This window comes from Nasonia vitripennis, chromosome 3, assembly GCF_009193385.2.
Source record: "Nasonia vitripennis strain AsymCx chromosome 3, Nvit_psr_1.1, whole genome shotgun sequence".
Taxonomy (NCBI): Eukaryota; Metazoa; Arthropoda; class Insecta; order Hymenoptera; family Pteromalidae; genus Nasonia; species Nasonia vitripennis.
This window is the reverse complement of record NC_045759.1, coordinates 20,158,274-20,176,585: the sequence shown is the minus strand read 5'-3', so window position 1 is coordinate 20,176,585 and position 18,312 is coordinate 20,158,274. Positions and strand designations below refer to the sequence as shown.

Genomic DNA, 18,312 nt, shown 5'->3' with positions numbered 1-18,312 from the left:
GGGCAAAAATTAGCATTCTCGAAGCGGCGACGCAGCCGTAAAAAGGATCCTCCGCGCAATTAACCAAGCACAGCAGCGTATCAGCGACAACGCCGCAGAAAATGGATTTGTCAGGTTCGCGAGGCGGTCAAGTACAGAGAGAAACGACGAGACTCGCGCACATACTGCATAGAGACACAAGAGAGGACGACAACAGTGGGGAGCGGAATCCGTTCGGTGAATAATGATAGTCGGCGGTGGCTAAGCGGCGGGTGTGGCAGCAGCGCGTCGCCGTCAGTCAGTGCCGTATCATTAACTGGTTTCCTCTCTCGACGACGTTTTCTCCACTGCTGCGTGTGTGTGTGTGTCCCGTCGTAACGTCTATCCGTATTGTCTTGTATTCGCAGAGGACTGCTTCCGTCGGAGGATGTTCGGACCTTTTTGCTTTTGTTTTTACGCTGCACATATTACAGGATGACGAGGCAACCTTGCGGCTATATTTCCGTTTTTTCGTTTATGGTGCCAACGAGAGATTTCGTCATAACTCGAAAATAAAATTCGACGTTTACGACCTGTGCGCTATAACACTACTACTGTTTCCAACTCTGCGAACAATTGATAGCGCGCGACGTAACGACTGTATAGCTCTCGGCGATCTTTCCCGTATTTAGAGCACCGTTTTTAGATTTTAGGAAAAAAGAAGTACGAAAGTAATTGCTTCATCGCGATTTTAACAGGGCGAGAGAGAAGCTGCCAAAAAATCATGAATGAAGACCTCATATGGTAACCCGACGCGGCAACAACTTCCAAGACGATTGTGTGCGTGCGACGGTGACTGGTCTCTCTTGCAAGCCAGTCGCGCAATTAAATTTCGATCCGTCAGTCAAGCCGTGCAGCGCAGAGAACATGAACGAAAAAAAAACAAAAAACTGGCGGTTGATTGCGCCGTAAATTAGAGCGGATACAATTTACATTGTTTCTACTGGTCGTCGATCGAAATTTCAGAGAACTACATGATAACGATCATATTTATAAAGATCTTGGAAAAAGCCAAGATGCACGGGAAACTGATAGTGCTGCAGTAGATATAGCACGAGCGGAGCAAGCAGTTTTGGCATACCCCTATATATGTACATTCTCAGCGCAGATTGCGATGTGGGAAACGAAGAAGTGCCTATGCGCCATCTATCCGCGCTAGCGAGAGAATAGAGCTGGAAAACGATTTTTGTTCTGCTACTGAATCCCCATATTTTTGGATCCGTCTGGTCAACAACAACGCGCCAACCGCCGTACGAAATAACTTTCAAGTCACGGCCGCAAACTCGCTCATTAGATTCAGACATGTAACAGCGGAGAGAAAGACCAGTCGTCGCAGATCCAGAGAGGGATAGAAGGCAACATAGCATAGCAGCAGCAGCAGGCGTCAGTCAGCTGATGTCATGCAGACTCACACACATGCGCATCGCCGAGAGAATTAAAACGATGACTCGTTATCGTCGTGCCTATACTTCTCTCCAACTCACGTATACGGCAACAGTTGGTAATTCGCTCCATATGCGTGTACATGATAAGAGGCGGGTGCGGGAGAAAGAGAGAGGGAGAGCTCTGGGTTTTATCGAAAAGCCATTTCGTCGCGCTGGGGAATTCGGTGGTAATTGGAGCTGATGGGCCAGGATTAATTTAATTCGGAACGGTTTTTGTACAAAAGTGCGCGATAGAAAATATATAAGTTCCATAACTCGCGAGATTGCGGTTCCGTAGTTTTCCAATGTTGAGTAAGAAAATTCGATAGATCGGCGCGTATAATTCATTCCATATAACCGGTTCTCTAGATCACAACTCTATACGGTAGACTTCGATCCAAAGCCATCTAGCAAACATCAGTCCCAATAAATAACTCGCCGATAGGCCATTCCGACAGGCAGACAGACAGCAGTAGCAATAATAAAATCAATAATATCGCCATACAGGCACCGCGAAAGAGAGAAGAAAGTCCATAGGCGATTGGAAATCCGCGGCCGGAAATAGAACACGGCGTTCGAATAGTTTTCAATGACGCCGACGCGAGAGCGAGTTCATTTTTTTTTCTTTATTTTTGAGTGAGAGCTATTGCTCGCTCGCAAGAGCAAAACAGGATCTCGACGCCCGCGTGTGTGTATTTCTGGATTATACGGCTCTCTCTCTCTCTCTCTCGCGCGCGCGCTTATATCCCATACGTCGGTGAACGAATGTGTGGGGCTAAAGTTCTGCCCTATGCCGGTTAGCCTCGCATTGTGATGGAGATTCGCGGCGAGTGATGCAATTTCGCGATTGGCTGTGACATTATTGGCTTATCACCATCGTCGCTTGTGGCCGACGAGAGAAAACTCTTCGCGACCAAGTACGATCTCGTCCGCAATGAGAAAGAAAGTTCACTATACTCGCTCGTGGACCAGTCGGGAAGAATGTCGGCGCGCGGCATATATTCTCGGGAATTTTTGCGCGCCTGCATGGGGCTATGGATACATGTATACCGGGAGAGGAATTTTCGAAAGTTGCCGAGCTTTATGGATTTCGTTTTCCAATGCGCAGCAGAGTGGTTCTATATCTTACATGAGATGCGATGGCGTAACGCTCGTGTAGGAAACACCTGTCGAAGACTTTTGCACCTCGAGCACACACCGATAATAAGCTCGTGTGTAAATTATCGATACATTTAATACGTTCAGCCTTTTCCTCGTTTTGCCATAATGATCAGGATTTTTCGGTGCAGCCATAATCTAGAAAGTATGCTAATAATCCACAGCTGCCGGCGAAGCTTGTCATAACTGTACGCGTGCGTATGTGTCAGCTTTGTTTTGTGACGAAATTTTTATTTCTCACGCAAAAAAGCAGCGCCACATCAGCTACTCGATCACAATGGGCGATAAATAAAATTGAGAGAGAACAGGAGTATAGTCATCAATGCGAGGGAAGGAGAAAAATTAATTTCGCCTACGCGTCGTCATTCCTGCGACGGCGGACAACTCCTTTCCGGTAGAATAGAAAGGCTGCGCGAAGCTCCCGTTTCGCCAGCCTGGTGCTAGAGTCAGCGGGAAAAGTCTCGCGTTAGCGCGAAATCCGTCGATGATTTCACGATCTGACCTCATATACCGTTCAGTCACGCTTCGCTCTCGAAGCTTCCTTTAAATGATTTTTATCTCTATACTATACGACGATCGAATTCGAATTTTCGATTGATATGGCGCGTGCACGAGGCTGTATACGATCGCGAGAAAGATAAGCAAGTGAGGACAGGATCGATGGTTTGTTTTTCCGCGTACGCGCGCGAGGAACGAGGCTGATCTGATCGTGACTCGAATTTCTTTCAAAAGCCATCTTCGCCCTAAGGCTATACTTATACTTAATCGTCCGAAAAACGGTCGAAAAATTACGACACCCGCGTATAGAGAGAGAAATATCTGCTCTTCTCTTGCGACCCGCAAGTTTTATTTTCGCTCATCTGACTCACCGCGCACCATCTTCTCTCACGTTCCGCTTATAAATCACGAGCTTCGTTCGCTGGTGCTTTTTACGCGCGTAACGAATTTTGAAATTCGAGATCGCGTGACAAAATTGCATTACTCGCCGCTGCTCGCCAGGGGTATTTACACGCGGAAACAGGTGTTTTGCGATTGGACCACGCTCGAGCATTTATTTATAAATACAGATCGGCAGTGTGTATCTCGCAACCGTTGCTCATTAACGTCTTCATTCGAAATGATCTGTACTTTTCCAGCGCGATCGATCAATAATTCCATACGTGTGGCAGGCGTATACAAGTGAAAATAAAGCCGTTTCCTTGAAACGAGCCGCGGCTAGCATCGCAATGTGTATATCCAATCGACTCTCCCATATCTTATTCGATTCGTGGAGATCAGATAGCCATTAGCCGCGGCGCGAATAATCGAAATATCCTCCACGCGAAGACTTATTCAACGCGACGCGCACTTCGAGATCCTGTACAGACATATGATGGGGAGAAAGAAGATTATCCGGCAAAACTTTACGTAAGACCTTGAAAAAGAGAGGGATAAAAGTCCCCTACGCACCTGCGAGCGCAAGTCAAAACAGCCGCGATCTCTCACCTGTGCGCGCGCAACAAGTGCATTCAACACACAGAAACAGAGAGAGAGAGAGGGAGTTGGCCCCTCGGGGTGAAGGAATGAATGGATAGGCGCAACAACCTGCCCCGCTCTTCGCTCCACCTCGAACGAGCAACAAGTGTCTATAGCTATATATGCATTGTATAGCGAGAACGAGAGAAAGAGAGAAGAAGCAGGAGGAACGCGCGCGACTGGAATCTAGTTTTGGCCTGAGGGGGGAAAGAGCGAGGGACTTGAATCTTGTTTTTCTCTTGACTCTGCGCGCACGCGCAGAGGGGAAGGTGCAGCAGCAGCACCTGAGGTCGACGTACGTGCGAGGGGTACGTCTCTCGATGCTCTCTTTTTCTTCGCTCCACCGAGGGGGACTTTTTTAGGCAGCGGCGCGGCTTTGTGTACGAGACTTGCGACAGTCTCTGAATACAGCGTATATATTGACTTTGAAATATATACAGAGTATTAGGAATCTGGGTCACTTTTCACTTTCTTATTAAACAGCCAGGAAAAATGCCAAGGTCTCCTCTCTCTCTCTCTCTCTAATTAGCCCCTTCGTATAGACGCACAAGCATATAACGCTACATCTCCACGCGAAATCTGCCGGCTTCGTCCGTTGCATTTTATTTATTTTTTTTTTTCAATTTCGTTATACACCTACGGACTCTCTGGCCTTTACGCGCGATGCATCGCACGTGTGTGTTGAGAAAGAGAGGAAACGAGGGGAGAGAAGCGCGTGTGTATACCTGCGAGGCGCGTCCCTTTTCCCACGCGAAAAGCCGAGGAAAAGAGCGACAGGTTATACGGCCGATGAGCTTTGATGGGACTGTTTTTTTATGCTCCTCTGTACACGGAATCGACGCGAGAGGAATCGAAAGTTTTTTTTTTTCATATAATGTGTATTTGACTTGTGTGTAAGCGGTAGAGTCGGGTTTTTTTCCAGCCAATCCATTGTTTGATATAAACTCCTTTAAAACGAGAGGGGACGGTAATACCGATGAAAGCCAAGTCTCTCCAGGCGATGTTTGCTCGCGTGAGCAGAAACGAGTATAATTTAAAAGCCAGAAGAAGAAGAAACAAGCCCGCGACATTCTGACGACTCGGCGTCATCGACGCGTAGTCAGCTCTCTATGCAAACGAGAAAACCAGCTCCTTCAGATGAACTATAGGCAAGCATGCAGAGAGCTTCCGAAGAGAGACTGGTCCCCGCGTGTCTGTTGAATCAGGAAAAAACTTCGAAATTCGGAATTTCGCCAGCTCCCGACGATAGTTGATAATTTTTTTTTTTTAACCATTACGCAACGCCATCTACAACGTTTTATCGTATAAGATAAATGAATTCCGTTCCATTCAAAGAACTCTTTCCTACACCGATATCTCTCTCTCCAAGCAGCACCGAAAACACACCATTCGCCGGGTTGTTTGTCGGGCAAACACACCAGGCGAGAGAAACGGGGAGGAGAAGAGCCCCGTCGTCCTTATATGGCGATAAAATCGGCCGAAGAAATCCGTAACTCGGACAAATTGCTTCGTTGTCGAAGGTGTCTAGGTACCTAGGCTCCGCTTTTATAGTTATACTCGAGTGCCTGGATTTGCAAAGTCACTCGAGCGCGTATACAGTGGAACGCAATCGTTGAATTTCAAACGTTCCACATACCCCGGAGCATCGCAGCCGCACACAGCAAAGCGAATCGCAATTGCCTGACAAATAACAGAGTAATATCTCCTAATCCTCCTGGCGAAAGGGGAGGAGGACCACCCAGAGATAAACTGATAAAGACCAGCAGTATAGAGCGCAGCGCTCATGCCTTTTATGCGGCTGCAGAAAACGAGTCCTTTCACGGCGGAGAATAATGTACCGTTATGTGTGCGGCGCGCATTGCTCGTTCTTCGCGTGTATGTGTACGGGGGGCGGCATCGGTGCCCATTGAGAGCTGCTGCTGCTGCTGCGTCTCTGCCCTATTACTGGCGATGTGTGCTTTTCGCATTTTCGCGTTATTTTACGCGACCCTGTCGGAGAAACGAGCTTTTCTCTTTAGGAAAAGCGAGTAACGAGAATTCATTAAGTTTGTAGCAGTAGCTAGAGATTTCAAAAATATACACATACACTCTCGAGTCTAGCAGCTTCTCTCTGATGTGTCTCTCGGGGCCGCTTTCTCTTGGAGTCATGAAGTTGCTCTATTTTAAGTCGGAATGGCCGCGGAGTAGAGCGAGCTAATAATGTTTTGGAACCTTCAACGCGGCACAGTCAAGTCCAGTACGATCCAGAGAGAAGCTAGCCTCGTACAAAACTCAGCAGCTCGTCGCTTCCCAGTGGAATTCGACTGTCCCTCTCTTACTCTGGAAATAAATTTTCAAGGATACCCGCACTCACCCTCCCGATTTTAATTCTGGGAAAACTATAAATCCTCGAACGTGAGGCACTTAAATTTTCCAGCGCATACGTACCACCCCCCGCAGTGGTTCGATGCGTGTACGGGGATGCGCCGGCGACAGTTAGAAAACGTGCGCGCCTTGCTTGGCACACGTGTGCTCGCACAGCTCAGCTCTCGTCGAGGCTTCCGCTTTCCCCTCCTTGCGACTCGTCGAGAGAAGCAAAAACTCGAGCCGACGACGAGGGGCTCGAGACTCTACATGTGTACACTACTATGCGCGAGAGCTAAGTGCTTTTTAACGTCGACGAGAGATCGACTCGAAAAATTATCCCGGCTCTCGTGCTCTACACGACTGCGTATGTACCATTGTGTTTTTGACAACTCGCGTAAACGTATAAGTATACAACATGAGGAAGTTCTAATGGTTTTCGGTATCGGCCTTCTTCTAAATAGCCTCAACACGCGTATACTCGAAAGAGTCGTGGAAGCCAGTGCGAGAGGGAATGCAGGCGTCGCTCGTCGAATTAACACGTGCCTGCGCGCTCCGAAACATCGCAGGCCCTGCGTATATAAGCTCAAGCCAATGAAGACGAGACTCGAGGGGCGCCGTATTTTCTCGGCTTTGCGGGAGTATACGGCGTGGAATGTGCCGTGAAATTCGATAGACCAGAAGTTGCTTACTTTTCCCCGAAAACAATATCTAATCGGCATTATCGAAGCTGCTTCGAAAAATAACAACACCAGCGCTGCAGCACCAAAGAACAAGTATTACGTCCTCTCGAGTAATAGACCGCGCAACACATATCCCGCGAGAGAGAGAGAGAGAGAGAGAGAGAGACGCCCACGCGCCCTCATGAGCTGCAATTGCCGTTCTCGTGCCTCTCGTAATTACATTTCTCGTGTGCTCGCGCGCGCGCGCGCGCTCTTTCCAAAGCGTGTCCGTCGCCCGCTTAGTCGAGCCATTAGTCGGCTCGTTTTTCAAGTTCAGTATATAGAGAGCCGTCGTCGCGGCAGCTCGGCTTTGTGCCTATGTAGCTCTAATGAAAAAGTCTCCAGAATTATTCGATGCCTCCTTTCAACTCGAACAATATGCAGAAACTAACGTCTGTCTGGGTGGCCGGTATAATTACCAAGGCGGAACTTGGCGTATGCGCGCGGTAAGGTGAGAAATCCCGCGCGCAGCCGAGTTTAAATAGAAATAAAGGATCTCGTGTTCGTCGCGTGTGTGGCGTGGATAACGACCTTAACGAGTCTCCAGACATCCTTCCGACTAATTCTCCGGCAGACGCCGTTGGTAAATGTCGTAATCGTTGAAGAATTTAAAATCCTTGCGAAACCCCTGCATGTGCACGTCGATGTATGAAGTGTAACAGCTGTTCCGCTGGCCGCCGCCACTCGAGAAGATAAAACTGTCTTTCATCTCTCTCACGCTTCTTGCGCGCGCTCGGACGACTATTCCGGTGTACAGATGCTACACTATGCTCTCCTGTGTTTTTACACGCCTCTTGCTTGAGATAATCGGATTAGCCTGGCTATTAATCCCATAGCCATTAACGCGTGCGCAGCGATTAATTATCAAAGTATATAAAATCGTTTCGCAACGACGAGAGGATCAGAGCTATTGAATTAAAATTCCCAAAAAGCAAACATCCGCGTTCCGCGCTACACGTCAACCAAAGAGTCAATGCCGAATGATATCCGAGGTATTTACAAAATACGCGTTCCGCGAGCCAAAAGACCAGAACGAAGCTGCGATTGCAGTGTCTCAGTCTCGTGGCTTCTTCTCGCGGGTCAACCGGTCGTCGGCCCTTCAAGGGCCAACTCGAGAAACCGTGAGTGGGTTTGTTGCTCTCGGGGCGAAAGTTGCCGATGGTTTTCGAGTCCCAAGTGCGGGGCGGATTAATACCCACTCACTAATCACCCTCTCTGTGTATACAATCGCAATGAACGGCTGCTACATACCCGTGAACAGAAGAAATAATCGCGTCGTTAATGATTTTACCTTCGAATTACAAATTCAAATCTTAAGCCGCGGGCATGAATCGACGCCTTGTTCGCCGCCGCTAATTATATACCCTAAGATAATCGTTTTATTTTCGATTCGAACATTAGCGCTCGCGAAGAAAAAAAAGTCGCGGAAAGAGAGATGCTAATGGCAAGATGGCAAGCTCGTGCGCGCACAAAGTGGATATAAGAATTGCCAAGGGAGCACGAGTGAGAGAGAGAGAGAGAGAGAGAGAGAAAGATGTGAATTTGTGTTAATTTCTTCTCCCTCTTTTCTCGCTGCGCTGCACACCACTTGAATCCGCTCTGCACACAACGCGACTTATTCCCGGAGACTCGTATAAGAGACTATGCATACTTCGACGTGGGCGAACGCGTATTCCGCGACGGCGTTGGGAAATGTAAACCGTGCTGATTTTTACATTGCTGATTCGCAAGCGCGTGTGCGTGAAATGCGCTGACGACATTTTATACTCATATGCAAAGAAACGCGATTTGTGCGCGCTCGCATTTTGTAACGTTAGAGTTAAGTCGCGCGTTGGCTAATTGTAGAGAGAAAAGTATAAAGGGTCTGCGGAGTTTCGATACCGAGGGTATCTCTTAGCCTCGAGAGCGACATCCCCGATTCAACATATACATTATACAGTACAAGCCGCGAGCGGGGCACGTAGGCAAAATACAAAAATCCTCGACTCCGGATCCGCCATTCGAGGCACGATTCTCTCTCTCTCTCTCTCTCTCTCTCTTCACCGGCGCGCACACACACACACACACGCATACATACAGCGATGATTCACCGAGTGGAGAATTCGAAAACGTCATCGGTTACCTGGTAGCAGCAGCTCATAGCTCTCCCGGTACCTACTTCGAGTATGTATAAAGTCGTCGTCGGTACAGTTACCGCCTTCGGACGCAAAAAGGCTGCTGCCGCTGTCTTTTTTTTCCTGCGCGCGCGGCTGCAACAGGCAGTGCGCGAGTGGGCACGGAATTATAATGCCTCGCAGTGTCTTTATATGCGCGTGGGAGGAGCGAGAGAGAGAGAGAGAGAGAGAGCCGAGTATGTGTGGGTTATACGTGATGCGGAGGGAAAAACGACCGCGCGGGAGATCTGCAAAGTGCGACGTGGGTTATATTGGCACACTTTGCGCTCTTATTCATATAGATCTGTCGGAGCCTTGTGGTGTCTATATGGATATTGGGTCAGGCCGTTGATGATGTCTCTGATGTTTTTGCCCTGTTACATTGCCAGAGCTCTATTGAGGATCAAGTTCTTTTTGTTCCTGGCTAACGATCGCGCGCGGAATTCAGTCGTCGTTTGTGCGGACGATCGAGAGAAAAACAAAGTGTGAGTGAAGAAATTTATTGAATAAACGTCCATTATCCGATGATAATACAGAGCGCGCGAGCTACTTTGCATTTGAATGGATCATCGGTAAAAAATCGGTTAAACGACTTGTACTTTAGGGGACAAAAGACTTTGATATAATAAGAGAGAGAGAGAGAGAGAGAGAGAAAAATTAACCGATGATCTCTCTATCCGTAATACGAATGATTTGGCTCGTTCGCACAGTTTCGCCGAGTTCCCACAGCCTTCACCGATAAATTACATCACCATACACATACACTATACTATCTTATCGCGAGCGTAATATCCAACGTGATTTGTATCACAGCGCCTCAACCAAACACGTGACGCGCGCGGGTCAACGGCTTGGCCGAAAAAAAAATCGGCACATCCACAAGTGCAGCAGCAGCAGCGCATCTGGAAACCGAATCCCCGACAGCTCGCGGAAGAGAAGAGGCAAAGCGGAGGAACGACGATCCGCAGAAGAGTACACGCAGTGTGTGGGGATAATCGCGGGAGCACGAGAAGCGCGTATTATATACGTGTACCCACGGCGATATTCCACTCCCTCCTTCCTTCCTCTCACTCTCTCTTGACTTATACCTTCTCGAGAAGTCGAGGCACGAGCGCGTGCTCCCCAGGTACATATCCTTTTAGGGCGAGCCTCGCCGCACGACTCTCTGTGTGCGCGTGTGTGCGTGTTGTATGTGACGTCTATTGTAGTTGGGCGTCTGGTCGCGAGTAGAGAAGGAGAGACGGCGAGCGATCGGCGCGAATATAAATATGTCGAGTAGAGGTGGGGACGAGAGCACGTGGAAAGAGAGAGAGAGAGAGAGCTCTGGATATGAATCACTGAATCATATCCGCGAGAAATTTGGAGAACGAGGAGAGCCTGGAATAACGTCGGGTTTGTTTGGAAAGAGACCGTCGACGCTCAGACCGGATCAGATTCGGCGATTAGATAGAGATCGGTATACTCGAGGCTCTTGCGCCGTATGATTCACCGATCTTTTATTTATCACGCGAAAATTCAAGCGATCCGGAAACACGACGCGAACAATCGTAAAACCAAAGGAGTATCTATAAAGGAGAGCGCGCGTCACATTTTTATCGCTCCCGCGCGAAGGGCTCTTCTTCTTCTTCTTCTTCTCCTTCGCGCAGTCACCTATACACATATCCGCGTGAGTCGTACAGGCAGAGTCGGGTTCGATGCTCGAGAGAGCCGCTCGGCGAGAAAAATAAAAAAGCCCGTTAAAGCGCCGGGGAGAGGAGGCAGCCGCCGAGCGAGTGTACAGAAGACATAAAAATAGCGGCGCCGCGAGATCGAAAAGGAGATCGCCGCACGTGTGTCCCTCTCTCTCCCGGCGCTGATGAAGAGGGTTATACACTGTACGCGCACGCGTGCGCGAGAGAAACATTAGCATTTTTATTAATTTTTCTCCGAGGAGAGGAGAGAAAGTTCGAGAAGGGCTTGAAAATTGTCCGCTGCGAGCTTTCGCTTTTTCGTTTCGAGTTTGAGTGACTTTAACGCGCGAACTTAACCTCAAAACCTCAACATATAATTTTCACATCGCTCGTCGCGCTGCTGCTGCTGCTGCTGCTGCACGTGTAATTATTTATTCGCGAGAAAGTCCGAAAGAGATCGATCTGGTTCTTCTCGCTTGAAAAAATCGTGCCCAGTCAAAATCCAATTCATTCGATCAGAGACAGCTTCGACCAATGAAGCATCGGAATTACACGCCCCCTCGCGCGCAATTGACGACGTTCACAAACGGCACACACGCACACGATCTTTCTCTCGGGGTCCAATCGGACAACGTTGCAGTTCCCAGAAGTGTACCGCACGCTATAGCTTTCCCTCTATACGAGCATCTCTACTGCTTATCGCCGAATCCGATAAAAGCGCCAGAAGAAGAGAGGAAAAAAGAGCGGAATCCCTCGCGCAAGTAAGTATACACGAGCAAGTACAGCAGCAGTAGCCGAGGTTCTTTCTCGTCCACTGCATCAGCAGCGAGGCAAGTCAAGAAGGCAAAGGCTCTCTCGAGTCGGGCGAGGAGGAAAAGGAATGCGGTCGCGTTGGTGGGGGCACACGCTCGAGGCCTGGGGGGCTCTCTCTCTCTCTCACTCTTGCTGTGTAGTGGCGCACGTATACGCAAGCAAGGACGGGGGTATAAGAGAGGAGCGCCGACTCAAGACTCTCGTCTCGACGCGCCTTGGCAGGGAAAGACTCTGTGGTGAGTATAATACTTTGTATGTACTGCTGGACGAAAGGAATCGCTGCGATTTGGAGAGTAGCCGCGGGTCTTTAACTTTTCAACCTGATTTTCGGAGCTGTGCGGACGACCGATGAGAAACGTGGATTTGATGATTATGGAAGAGGAAATAACTGTTGGTGCAATGCGCTCGATAAGTGGATAAACATGGGAAACTAATGATTTGTAAACATAATGAGCGTTACATAAAGGGATGATATTGTACAATTTTGCTGAACGACTCTTACTCGTGCTATTTTCTGCTGCGAGTTTCGTTTGGTCACACATTCGGCTGCTTTTTATCTCAAAAAGCAGATAAGCTCGTTGAATAAAATGAAAGCCTTTGCTGACCCAAACTTTACGAAAACCAAGAAACTCCAACAACTATACCTGCCGTGACACACTCCAATATTTGTGAGTGTTTTCGGAGCCCCGTCGGGACAGTCCCTCAAGCACTTTTACACGATTTTAATAGGTCTCTGGGTCTCTGTTGTCCTCAAGGGTCGACCAAAACTCCTGCAGTTCTCCAATCGGCCTATTTGAAAACTAGCAAAGCCAATCTATCGAACACATCAACGCATAGTCCCCGTCAAATTCACATATCAATATTATACTGTTAGCCAATAACAGGCGCGCATCAAAGAGGAAAGCGCCGAGCAATTTCAAGCGCGCGCGAGCATTTACAGTTAAATCGATTGTCGCGGCTGAATTATGCAAAACGCACACTACTGCACTAGACGCGAATGCGAAACAAAAAGAAAGAGGTCCCTCTACACACTCGCGCATACACGCGCGCGAAAAACCGCAAGCTGACGTGTATTTTTCCTCTGTGTATAAGGAGAAAGAGGAAGGGATCGCGCGGGAGAGTTAAATCTTTCGTCGAAAGGCGGCTTTATGCACCTGCATTCCTGCGGCGCGCGATGCTTGCGCTTCTACGACTTCGAAATCATTTGCGCTGCGGTGCGAGGTGTGTGCTGTCGGGGGAAAAAGGGGTTCGTCGCGCGAGGACGAAGATGTGTGTGTGTGACGCAAAGTGTCTGCTCGTGTATCTGCGCGAGAGAGATATCGTTTTGATCGAAGAACTGTTTTTGTTTTTTTGTAAGGAGCAATTATATGCACGAGGATTTACAGCAGCTATAAATTAAACGTTTGCGTTGAGGAATAAATCAAAGGAATTTTCTCCAGGATAGCACTTGTAAAGGTTTCAAAATTTTAATTACTAACCGACCGCTAATGGCGACTGTAATTCCGATGATAATATTTAGAGCTCGCATTACAGCGATATACGGTTATACAGGAATATTTAAAAATTCAGCTGAATCCAGATTGCTCGTAAAAGTGATTTACGCTCTGCATCGTATATTATAAACGTTACATGATCACTTTATCAAGTTTGCCGTAAAACGTCGTTGCTGTTTCATTAACTTTTACTCGAAAACTTTTTCCTTGTCTCTCTCTCTCTCTCTTCTATTCGCATTGTATAACGTCTAATTCCTGCCCCCTGCAGCGAGCTTACATAAACAAACTTCCCGCTCGACCGGCGATTAAAACCGAAATAATCGTCGACCCTAAAAACCGAACAAAACAGACGTCCCACTGTATCCTTCACAGTTCCATCATTGATTAGAAGACGAGGAAGCGCGCAAAGCTCTCTCTCTCTCTCGCCATCAATTCACAAAGCTTCGCGCGCACACGAAGAAGAAGAGAGAAGCTTGCACAGAGGAAGATGAGCCCGTTGACCCGACTGGCATACGGCCGACCGAGTTTTCGCGGGCGGATCCCAAGTTTCGAAAGGCCGTGATGCACCTGCAGCGCGAGGAGGTGGACACGTCGCAGCAGACGTTCTATTCGCGCCAGTGGGTCAGCGTGGAAAATTGTGTACGCGAGGATGAGACGCCTTAGTCGAAATAGATCGTTGCTATAGAGAGCTTTGTAGAGAACAGCCGGGGTATTTCGGTTGCGCTTGTATTTTGCTCTCTGCGCTATGGGGATGCAGTATTCGAATTTCCCGCCTTTCCTGCCGCGCTAATTAATCGCGCGAAAAATCACGCTACTAATATCAAACCGAGCGTGGAGACGCGTGTAATATATTAATTCGGGTAAACTACTTGGGAAAACTTGCGCGAGAGCTGCTCGGACAGTAAATTTAATGATAAATAGAACTTGCTCCACATGTTGCAATCCTGCTTGGAATAAATTACGGCGGCGCCGATCGTTTCCGCGAAGAAACTACACTCGAGCGATGGAAATTGCGACTGCTCCGCATCGGCTTGTGTTTTTGCACGTAATGTAGAAGCACAAGCGTCGTCGTATGCAGCGATAATTAATTCGATCTTTGAATGTAATGACAGCTTGTGGGAAGACGGATGTAATAAATGGATCTCATCAGGAGAGAGAGAGAGAGAGAGAGGGAGAGCAAAGCGGTGAAACGTTTTCGAAATTCATCGAGAGGCACGTTCATTCAGTTCGACGTGATTTAACGTAGGCGAACCCGCGGAAATGGCAATCACGTATAAGACCGAATTATCCCGCTAAAACTGTCTTGTACGTGGATCTAATATACCCCTTATCCGTAGACAGATGCAAAACTATCAATCAGCCTCTCAATAATCATTCCCTAATCAATCATCGTCGGACTCGAAATTCCGACATAGTCAGCGCTGCCGCTGCTGCACAACTCCGCGCGAATATTATCGTCTCGAGCACGTATATTTGTAATTCGATACCGGCGCGCGCGCAGCTCTCGAATAACGACCTTCACAATACCGCGCGGTTTCTTTTTTGTCTCGAAATTTTTTGTTTCCTCACACGCAGCAAATCAAAAGCCAAGAAAAGCGACGACTTTCCGAGAACCTCGTGATTTTCTTCCTTCATTCAATGCGTCGCATTAGTCCATTCATGCCAGTCGTCGTCGTCGTTTCTCTAAATTACGCGCGCTTTGCTCGCGGAAAATTAGCCGCGCGCGACAAAGCCGCCGCTGCTTTACGATCGACCTTTTGATGCTCGCGACGAAAATTGTGCGCGCATTATGGAGTGGACACATGCGCGCGAGAGTCGCCGCGTGAGCTTTCTCCTCGAGTCGCCGCTTTCCAAGAATCAAACGAGTTTCCGAGGCTGCTCGGGCGAGAAAAAAAGCTGTCCGAGAAGGTGAGAGAGAGAGAGAGAGAGAGAGAGGAATTGATCGTACGGACTTTTAGTCGAGAGATCGCGATCGCGCCAGGGATTTTTCAAGACGTCGAGAGGATTTTTCTATCCTCTTATCGGTGATTAAAAATGTTTTACAGCTGCGAGGAATTAAATGTAATTACGAGTCGATGCATTACAGAGGAAGGTTCGAGGTGAAAGTTGGACACACGCGTGTTTCCGAGAGACTCGCTGGAAATAACAACAATCATCGGGTCAGTAAACCTCGGATTGTTGCTGGCGCAATTTTGTCGAGATAAAAATATTCCGGTATTCTCGGCATTCTTTTCCACATTTTTCTTACACAGAGAGAGAGAGAGAGAGAGACTGATGCACGGGCGTTTATTTTTATATTTACGCGTTTGTACGAAATGCTCGCGCGCCGCTTTTAGAACGGCTCGGTATACATTTATTTTTATCCCGCTAACGATCGCGACCAAAGTTTTTTCAGCTCTTGCACATTTTCCCCCCGGAGATATTGTGTTTCACGACGTTTCAACGACGCGCGTTATCTGCCGATTCTTCGCGAAAAAGAGTGCATCCTTACGCAATATCTCGTCCCTTCTATCGTTCATAATTTTAGCCACACGTATACAGGCACACAAGGTAATAAATCGCAAAACCCGCTCGCGCGCGCAAACAAACCATAGGTTCATCCCAAGCACAGAGCCGCCAACTGCAATAACAAGCTTCTCTCAACACTCCCGTAACCTACGACGAAGAATTCTCGTAAAGCCCAAGCCGGTAAATTCGCGCTCGGATACATAGACAGAAAAAAAAAAAACGAAGAAAAGTAAATCTCGCCATTTTAGCCAGCGCTGACGCAACACTCCACAGCACCCGGTGTAAACACGCGCGCAGAGGACCTATTACGGCGAGTGCGCGCGACGACGACGACGATTAGAGTCCGCGTGTTATAATGGCCATTTTCCGCGGAAAATTGCCCAATGCCTCTTTTTTCGCGGCTCCGCGCACTGCTTGTAAATAATTAATGCTCGTGTTTGTTGACGCGCGCGCGCGCGCGCGCAATCGCCCAAAATTGTTGCACTTGGCACGTGTTTATTTATGGCGGTGATTTTTACGCCCGAGCGCAAACTCATAACGCAACTTCCACCTTTCCATTCCCCCTGCAGTAGCAGCAGCAGGAGCAGCCGATATCGGCAATAACTTCGGACTATATAGATCGTCGATGTATAAGTATATAGAGAGGAGGAGGAAAAGTGAGCGTACGAGAGCGCGAGTCGGATTCCCGCGCGGCGCACTCTGTACGTATCCATTATACGCTTGTCCTCGAGATTATTGCCGCACACGCAGACACTGCGGGGGGATCGAATTTTAGAGACGCGAGCGCGAAAACTTATCGGCAGTCAGCGCACAAAGCTCTTATCTCGAAGAGCAAACAGACTCTTCTCCTTGTGCGCGGCTTGACTCATTATCGCGAGCAGCAGCGTCGCTGTCAAATTTGCAGCCGCGTTTCCCAATCTGCAGCCTCTCTTATCGCAGTGTGTACGCGTGTATAGGTCTACACCTCGGGAAACAATGCGCACACACAGCACACAGAGTGAGCGAGAGACACTGGGGGAATTAGCGTCTGGCGCTAATGGCACGCGGTTATGTAAACGGAATAAGTATAAGCAGCGCGACCGGCATACGAGAGATTATACCGTCGAGTAAGTCTCTTACCTTCATCGAGGAGACGCTCGACGTGTATGAAGACGTTGGGGAAGGCCGCGAGCTGCTTCCTGTCTTTCAGCAGCTGCGACAGGTAGTCCGCTATGCTCTGCGTCGTCGAGTTGGTGTTATCGCACATTGCGAAGGTTTGCGTTGATCTCCTGGCTTTTGAACTTTATACTCTTGTCCCTCGCGACTCCTCTCCACCAGCAGCACTAGGACTCGTGTGTATACAGCTGTGATGCAGGGACTGCTCGCTCCTCTGAGCAGAGTGCGAGAGGCCGACGAGGAATTCTTCGCTGACTTCCTAACCTCGATTACCGATCGTCCGCGCGTGAAACTGCATGAGGACTGACTCGCGCACGACTGCTACTTCTCGATCCGAGAGCTTGTGTGTATGTGTGCGAAGCACGATCCTCTCTACGTGTCCTCTTGGTACACTCGCGATCTGTGCGTCCTTTTCTCTCTTTCTCTCTGTCCGCGCGATTCGAGGTTAGGATCTGCGCGGATATGTGCGCGAGAGAAGAGCGAACGACCGGATGCAGGTCGAGCAACCCGGGAGAGGTGAGAGCGTTTGTGTATATAAGTACGTGTGTGTCCACTGTACAGTCTCGATCTCTCGCTATCTCTCTCTCTCTCACTCTCTGTTTTATATATATATATATATATTCACACACTGCAGGCGATGCGTTTACGATCGGTCCTCGCGCTGCGGAAGCCTCGGCTCAACTGCGCCGCGTGTCTGCAGTGCGGGCCGCCCGCAGTGCTCTCGGGAAAAACGCCCCGAGAGAGAGAGAGAGAGACGGAGAGATAAACCTGATCGCCGTTCTCGCTCGCTCTCCTGCCCGGGAGTGGGGGCGGAGGTGGGGGAGCGCGAGGAGAGGAGTGCCAGAGAGAGAGAGGTGTACTTATGTGCTGTGCTTTGCTTTATAATACTCCGCCGTATATATACGACGAGGCGTGCCGCGTGCGCGAGAGAGAATCGGCATCGCTGCGAGTGTAGCAGAGGGATCGAGGGCGCATGCGCTCTGCGCCGGCGAGCTGTTGCGCTCGCGATGCCTACATCAGACGGTTTTGATTGTTGTTGTTGTTGTTGTTGTTATTGTTGAGGAAGATTGTACGTCGGAGTGGCGACGAGGGCGAATCTCGTTGTTCTTGCTGTTTGGGAGGTGAACGCATGCAGGAGTCGTGGATAAAGAGGAGGCATATAGGGAATCGATTTACCGACCGAGTCGTGCTTTTTTCATGGCGGTGATCGAGGGCGCTTCGATTGAAATTTCGGCAAAGATCGATTTTGGAGTAAAACATAAGGCGTTGCCTCTCAAAACAAACAACGGATCGAGACAATCGCGGCTATTACACTCGACACACTTATATCTTCTACTCTC

At 48.8% G+C, this 18,312-nt stretch overlaps 1 protein-coding gene across 6 annotated transcripts in view; it reads right to left on the bottom strand.

Annotated features, from left to right (window-relative positions):
- The window catches only part of LOC100120734 (protein held out wings), a 45,646-nt gene extending 27,798 nt beyond the window's left edge, over window positions 1-17,848 (bottom strand). For 5 of the 6 annotated variants that reach the window (XM_031927241.2, XM_031927240.2, XM_031927243.2 and 2 more), the window contains exon 1: window positions 16,937-17,772. In XM_031927241.2, coding sequence (XP_031783101.1) covers window positions 16,937-17,063 — 127 coding nt within the window. In that variant the 5' untranslated portion in view covers window positions 17,064-17,772. Of the gene's footprint in view, window positions 1-16,936 lie in introns of all 6 variants that reach the window. The other variant, XM_031927242.2, reaches the window with a different exon arrangement.
- Between the last annotated feature and the right edge of the window lie 464 nt (window positions 17,849-18,312).